The 8,249-nt window shown below is 36.5% G+C and overlaps 1 protein-coding gene across 8 annotated transcripts in view; it reads right to left on the bottom strand.

The window, feature by feature from the left end:
• The window catches only part of LOC116841267 (G-protein coupled receptor Mth2-like), a 32,200-nt gene that overhangs the window by 6,380 nt on the left and 17,571 nt on the right, over positions 1 to 8,249 (bottom strand). For 3 of the 8 annotated variants that reach the window (XM_032808999.1, XM_032808998.1, XM_032809000.1), the window contains 2 exons: positions 5,530 to 6,847; positions 3,210 to 3,288 (listed from right to left, as the gene is read on the bottom strand). In XM_032808999.1, the coding sequence (XP_032664890.1) occupies positions 3,210 to 3,288; positions 5,530 to 6,742 (1,292 nt within the window). In that variant the 5' untranslated portion in view covers positions 6,743 to 6,847. Of the gene's footprint in view, positions 1 to 3,209; positions 3,289 to 5,529; positions 6,990 to 8,249 lie in introns of all 8 variants that reach the window. The other 5 variants (XM_032809003.1, XM_032809005.1, XM_032809004.1 and 2 more) reach the window with 3 other exon arrangements.

The raw sequence follows: 8,249 nt of genomic DNA, 5'->3' as shown, positions 1-8,249 counted from the left end.
TATATATATATATATATATATATATATATATATATATATATATATATATATATATATAATAAAGATAAAGCGCTCTGAAGAAAGAGAGAGAATCATCTTACTTCGCTAGCAAACGCCTAAGAAGTTAGTGTCTCAATGATCGAATGAGAAAAGAGACCGGACTAAGACAGAACAGGAAATTAAGGTTCAATCAATTTTCAATTTAGCTACAACAGGCGTACACTATTAATTGTAATTTATCGCGTGACTTCGTTACTCTTCACAACTACACTCGAGGATTACGAGTTCCACGTAGATGAAATCTAATCCGACAGGAAGCGACATTCCTATTTTCATTAATGCGTAACCTAAGAACTGTTTGCACAAACTATTTAGATTTCTTGGAGTGGAATATTACATATATAATAAAGTGGAATACTTTATATATATATATATATATATATATATATATATATATATATAAAGTAAAAAAAAATACTTTATTATGTATGTATATATATATATATATAAAATAAAGCATATAAATATAATATAATATGATATAAAAAGCTATTATGCGCATGATGCCAACGTTTATATAATTAAATATATTTATAATATTCATATCCTATAATACACACACACACACACACACACATGTTCACACGGAAAAAAATGCTGTTAAAGACATAAAAAGGAAAATAGCTTCATTCAATTAAACGTTAGCATCGCAGGCTGCTACAAACATAACCAATTACTTGGACTGTATTTGTACAACAGCACTTCTTTCCATGTGAGCATATGTAATTACGTATAACTATATGTGGCCATATAAAGGCAAGATTCATATGTAATTGTATGTAATCATTTTTTCTCGGGTGTATTTCTGTGACGGTAGAAAAGTAAATCAAATTTACTCTTCAATAGCGAGTGAAAACTTCACTCTGTACGAGTGAGAAATCATTTAAATTTGAATAGCTCAGAGGTCGCTTTACTTTTCCGATGAAATTTCGAATAAGTTAACTTTTAGACTGCCGGGAAAGCCACTTTTGTGGTTTTCCCGGCAGTCTAAAGGTTAAGGATCTTCTCTTTTCAGATGCATCTAAGGAATACGGTTGGTACTCGAGTATATAGAGTATAGGAGACGTCGATATGTGGGGGGCTGCGGCCGATGACATAAGAGAGCAACGAGATTCTTATTAACGCGTAGTTCGAAATTGCTTACACACGTGCGTTAAATCATATCAGACCGGGGGATGATGATTCACACGATATTCTCAAGGACACGCGAGTTTGCTGCGAACGCGCGTGTAAGTGAAAACGAGGAGGAGGCGCGTGCACGCACGAGAGCCGAAGGAAAAGAGAGAAATTAATCCCCGCACGACCCATGAGCCGCTCGCATTCTGTAATTGATTACGAGAGAACGCACCGCGCGCGTCGCACACATACAGTCGTCACACCCTTATAACAGCGCGAAACGGGGCTTGGCGACAGTCATCCCGTCCCCGCACGGTAAATAGCGGCACGACGTCGGCACATCATGGAATTTCATCGAAGACACGCAAGAGATAAAAAATTACTTTGCAGTATCCCGACACGCTGCGTAATTAGACGGGGAAGCGAGAAACGCGCGTGGCTTAGCGCGGCTTAGTGTGGGCGAATGCGAATTACACTCTTGCGATGGCACTTCCTCGAATTGGACCATTTATGGCGGATTGCGGCGTAACAGGCCGTGTCATCGTGCCTCTTTCATTTACGTTCGGACTAACGAACGTTTAACAGCTATTGTTTCGACCAAATGCGTGCGCGCGTGTGTGTGTGTGTGTATGCGTGTGATTCGCGCGGAAATTCGTCGCTTTGAAGTTGCATTAAGAATACATGTCCGGAAATTTGAACAAAATATCCGATCAGCACGTTTCCTATCACGTGCCGATGCCTGTTAGCAATATAGCTTTTGACTTTTGCCGTTACAGTGAATGTTGCCTCTGCCAAAATTGCTGCTCCGACCGGCCGGCGTGAGGAGATCGAAATTAACTCGGGCTATGTTTGCGGCGCATACGCGCTCCGGTCACGTACCGGATATTAATTCGCGTCATGTCGCTATCAATTTCTCCCTGATGTTTGTCAATTATCAAATTTCTCTCCCACAGAAGCGCGCCGGATCGAGTGGCGCCTGTGAAAATATTTGGTGAATCGATTAACCCATTTCGACCTCGGACCATTTCGACCCGTTGCGAATGCTCTATTTTCGTCAACGCGTAATTAATGTCATGATCGTAATTAATTAAATATATAACAAGTATAAAATAGATAATATGATATATATACTGAGAGAAAAATACCTGAAAAATAGTAAACATCTCTTTGTCATTACCAATGACATATTTACTTAAATCTAAACTCTTTTATATAAATAGACTAAACAATTGCTTTCATGGAAAGCTAAAGTTTTTCTAAGGTTTAAAAAAAATGTATATTTCCTTACTTGAAAAATATCATAAATAATAAAGTAAAAAGAGTACAACGTGATAACACAAACGACAACTTAAAAAAATAAAAATCGAATATTAATATTAAAATCTGTCCCTATATTTATTATATATCTCATTCGAATGTTGTAATTATTTAAATACAATTTTATTTGATATTATATAGAAATATTTTCTTATGTTCATATTCGTGAAATTGTACAAAATGGAAATTTGTTTGTGAAGCTACGTTGTAACAGTATGAAGGGTCAGAAATTAGGTCGGCGATGGGGTCAGAAAGTGCGACATCGATATTTTCAAAGGATCGAAAACACCGGCAGTGTGAACTAATATTTTGAAATATATAACTTTATGATATTTTCTACATTTATTTATATATATACTTACAAAGCAGGCGTATCTTATGCAGAAAACATTAATTCATGCGATAGAACTATTTGTTATCAGTTTCATTTGATATTGCTTCCATAAGTAAAGAATAACTATCCTTACTGTTCTTAAAAGATCGATAAGTTGGCCGTTTACCTTATTCGAAAGACGGAAGTTATCTCACGGGGTGACTGGTATTCAAATTTCTGACACAACACGTTCTATCATTTTAGTATCCAGTTTCAAGGCGCTTTAGAAATATTGCGAAGGTCAGACATTCACACATCACGATCACCGTGATTCGACTGCTTAAATACAACTCGACGAAATTGCGAGATGAAGTATATAGCTGGAGAGTATTTTGCCACTTACCCGAACGTCCACCAAATGTCAAAGCACATCACGTTCAGCCAGAAGAAGCTCGCCTGGAACGAGAAGTAAATGACGAAGGCTGAAACAGGCAAATAAATAGCGTCTCAAAATCAAATTACATTGAAGTGCAAGAAAGTCTTGCAGTTATTATTCGACCGTGAAAACTACTCTGTATATTCTTCCTCTATATCGGAAACTCGTGGGAAAAGTCGCGATAAATATGTAACAAGTGCGTGCTTACATCCAATGAAAAAAAATCTTTCATTAGAGATACATGTATCTTGCAAAGTTATGATAAGAAAAGAAGAATCTATATTGATGCATTGATGTAAAAAAATTTGTCGTTTTCCTATTAAATTCTCCGGGAAAATTTGGGTATTAGAAGGAAAATAAGAAAGTCCTCGTTAGATGTCTAAAAGAATACCGAGTCGATGTTATCCATTTTACTTGTATCCCTTATTAATTCCTCGAATTGGATAATTTCGAGTTCTATTTCACTTGACAAACACGACAAACCTTTCATATCAACTTAACATTTCTGTACGGCACGCACTCGAAACTGAAATTTCATCTATTACTTATTCCTGTATTATTCTAAATTTCTTGGAGTGAAATCTTATTTCAAATGAATAAAAAGTGGTAGTATTTTCATTTAAAACGATAGTGAAAATATTGCCATTCGAAATAGCAAGAGTGAGTGTACTACTCAAACTTTAAGTGGATTGTGACTTTAGACGAGCGAGTGTTTCAACCGATTAAAACGAATACCTGAATACCTGAACAAAAAATATATATAATTATATATAAATATATAAATAAATATATAAATATATATATATATATATATATATATATATATAATATATAAATATATTATATAAATTATATATAATTATGTATAGGATGTTTCCTAAGGATACACTACACTAAGACACAAGGTTACACTAGGATTCATTAATGTCTTTACACTTCCGGTATCTGGAGAATTGAACTTTTTTGATCTGGCGCATCTTTTCTCCGTAAATGGGAATCGTGATTGTTAGTTACTAAAAGGACTAACGACTAACTAACAGTCACGATTCATGCTTACTGTCGAAAATGCAGGTGATGATTCTTCTCATCAAAATAAAAAAAAACATTCATATAAACATATGTCCTAAAATGCTTTATTTTAAGATATATCCAATAAACATGATAATGTCAAATAACATTTTAGTGACGCATTAATGTCATTTCTAACATCAATAATACGTCATTGGTACGTTATTTGACATCCTGCTACTTGAATATTACTCCAAAGGAGTTGCTGAAAAGTAAAATTATTTTTTTTACGAATAAAAAGACAACGTTGAAACAAAAATGCAAATTTCTTACATTTTATGTAAGTAAAAAAAAGTAATATTTTATTTATTCAATGTTATTCTGTTAAAGATGAAACACATTTTCTTTGATAATGGTGCGTGCTAGCGAATTTTGACAAAAATACATTTTTTATGTACAAATGTCTGAGATTTCTGAAAATAAAACCGTATTTGCTGTATCTGTGAGAATTAAAAAAAGTTATTCAAATTAAGAGTAACCATCCCTAATTTTCAACCTTTATTTTCTGGAGACGAAAACCATCTCAAAGTATGACTCAGTATTAATACCAGACGTTAAACACAAAATTAAACATTTTCACGTTTGACCGTTGTCTTTTTATCTGCAAAAAAGTCTTTCTCAGCCAACTCTTCCGGGATGTGTATTTCGGAAATAAAATATTTTAGAACATATGAATCTTTTTTCTTATCTTAATGTGAAGAATTACCTCCTGCATTTTTTATATGTATTTGGAAAACATTTTGTATGTTCTATGTACAAATTTTGTCTCTATATGGTCATATATTAATCATGAAAGCTCCTTTACTTTCATGGAATGTTTTCTTTCTTTCTAGCTTACAGTAAATTCTGACTTTATGCAAGAAAATATTTCAATCGATCAGAGTGAATACATCTCTATGATGGTGAAATAACATCAGACTCAACTCTTGAATTTCGAGTGAAAATACTCGACTCCACTCGACTCCACTTGACAATTCAGAGTGGAGAATTCACTCCGTTTCAGTGAAAAATCACTCGTATCGGGGTGATTCTGCGCTCAGTCTGCTTTTCAAATGAAATCCTATTCCAAGAAATTTAGAGAGTGTTATTCTAAAGCCCTAATTAATTCCTCAGTCATCAAAGAGTAATATACGACGAAGCAAGAGTGAAAATACAGTCGAGGATAAAGGATATACACGTCAGTTGTATCGACCGATTATACGGTCTCTTCAAGCTGTACCCGATCCACTGCAGACTGCATCCGATAAACCGTCAGGTGATATCAGCTGGAACGGCACGAGGGATATGTACGCGACGAATAACGAGCCGACGTATCCGCGAAGTGTGTAGCCATGCATGTTCCAGAGCTCCGGTAGTATGGTGTACACCACGAAGGTCAACAGCAGGAACGGCAAGGACACTAAGAGACCGATGGGTATGCCGCTGAAATCCACGCCATCGACGGTCGTACTTGTAGCATCGAAGCACATGGTCAGCTCGTATTTGCTCTTGTTCATGACGGCGAAGCAATAAGTTGCCGGATCGATGAATTTGTTCATTTGCGTTTGGTATACAGAACCGTTGGTCAGAATTATGTACTCGTCGGTGGGATATAAGGAGGCATCGAGCGCGTAGCGTCCATCGATACATGGATCTGACACGAACAATGGAAAAACCTCGTCCACCTTCTTGCTTATCTCGTGCACTTCCGGGAAATCATAATCACTGTCATCGGGCATGCATATGTCTCTGATCATACGATAGCCGAGTTCGCAACAAATTGGTATACAGACTGTGTCATTACAGATTTTGGAATTTGTTTGGTTCGAATTGCTTCCTGGGCGAAGCTGCAACGTGGTAGAGTTGCCTCCGTCGTTGGTCTCTGTGGAATTGTCGCGAAGCTCGGCCGGCACATTCTGACTGCTCTTCTCATCGAGGTTCTTCGTATAGTTGCTGTAAAACTCATGCTGTACCGAGTCCTCGTCGTTCCTCGTAGAATTCTCGTCATGGTCCAACGTGGTGGTGAAGTTGACGTGAGGCTCGTAGTGCATCGTGCCATTCAGATTGCCCTTCTCAGGCAGGTTCTTCGTATAGTTATTATAAAACTCGTGCTGTACCGAGTCCTCGTCGTCGTCCCTCGTAGAATTCTCGTCGTGGTCCCACGTAGTAGTGAGATTGACGTGAGGCTCGTAGTGCATCGTGTCATTCTGACTACCCTTCTTATGAAGGTCCGTCGTGTAGTTACTGTAAAACTCGTGCTGCATCGAGGCCTCGTCGTCGTCCTTCATAGAATTCTCGTTGTGATTCCACGTTGTAGTGAAGTTGACGTGAGGCTCATAGCGCATCGTGTCATCCTGCTGCTTGTCTTCATGAGTGGAGTTGCTCTGATTTTCCGCCGCGTAGGCGACCACCAGTAGAAGCGCGTACCACACGATGGGATTTAGCCGACACATCCTCGGTCTTCTACCGCGTACGCGTCAAGGAAGATACTGAATTGAGTTGGCTTCTTTCTACAATAGTCTCCGCGAAATGTCCATTGACCACAGCGATAACGCGAACTAAGAAAACGAGGATGTGTATGAAACTGTCTATGATTTGGCGGCGACCTTCTCGTCTCGAAGAGCATAATCGCTTTCGCAGCGAGCGCGCGTAAGACACTACTAATAAGACACCTCGATAATGCAGGTCTTGGCTTGATCTCTAACAGCAATGTGGTAGGAGGAGACATTAACCCCTTTGTGAATCGCATGATCTAATGATGACTCATGGTCTGGTTATGACTTTAGAGAATGCATGGTGCAGCGTAGCGAGTATTCGCTTCGGCTGCTTTAATTGTTAAGAGCCTTCAGCGCTCCCGCAGACATGTATTTTCCTTTTATACACTTGCAACTGATGCGATGAGTCATTACGCCCGACCATCGAGGAAATTTCATTCTACCGACTACTTCAATGTAATCTATTTTAGAGGGAATCCGAAGATAAGATCAACTGAAGTGAAGAGACGATTGATCCGACTAAGCCTGCCGTTGATTTTCGTCGAATTCACGCAAGTTTCAACCAAAGTGTGGAGCGTTTGAAAAGCTTATATAAAATGTGTTTTTCATATTAGTATTACTTTCTATGTTAGATGAATGATAAAGGCACTATATCGAAAGGAATATACGAAAAGGAAGTATTTTACACGGAGAGAATTTTATAACAAAAATAGCTATTCAGGATTCTATAACAGAAGAATTTCTAATTTTCTATTAAAAAAATAATTTTAATTAAATTTGAGATCAATTTTCTGCAGTAATTATCTTTTCATCTGGGAAAAAGTTCATATATAATTATCTATGAATTTTATCCATATATGTGACCTTATGTATGGATATATCTAATTATATATGTCCATTAGGGTGGTCCTTATTTTACTCTTGGTCAACATTTTTTTTCTAATTTTTCCCGCGGCATCTTCCAAAAAGTTTCCATTTGACAAAAAAGAAATCCCTGGAAAACTTTTGCTTGATCGGATAACGAGAACCCGTGCCTCCGGATCGTTAAACATTGGAGTACCTTTATATTAACAAAAATATTAAAAATTCGAAAAAAAATTTTGATCAAGAGTAAAATAAGGACTACCCTTATGTCCAAACATACAAAAATTGAATGAAAAAAGGAAAACATAATTTAATTTGATTAAACGTCGATTATATAATTAAAAATTATAATATTCTCTCCATGTAGAAGCCAGAAAAGCAAAAATGTGCTTCGATTGAATCACACAGATATTAATCGTATGATCGACGCTGTATCGCATAGGAATTAGTTATATGAACTATGATTAATTATACGATCTGATTATACATTCATTTTGCGCCTTTCCCAATATTAGAAAATACATTTATATTAATTGGTTATCAACAAATAATGCAATATATGTATTAATATATATATATATATATATATATATATATATAT

The sequence above is a fragment of the Odontomachus brunneus genome, unplaced genomic scaffold (assembly GCF_010583005.1).
Source record: "Odontomachus brunneus isolate Ranch 3 - 2012 unplaced genomic scaffold, Obru_v1 Obru_scaffold_015, whole genome shotgun sequence".
Lineage (NCBI taxonomy): Eukaryota > Metazoa > Arthropoda > Insecta > Hymenoptera > Formicidae > Odontomachus > Odontomachus brunneus.
The sequence above is the reverse complement of the archived record's forward strand: the minus strand, read 5'-3'. Positions and strand labels throughout refer to the sequence as shown.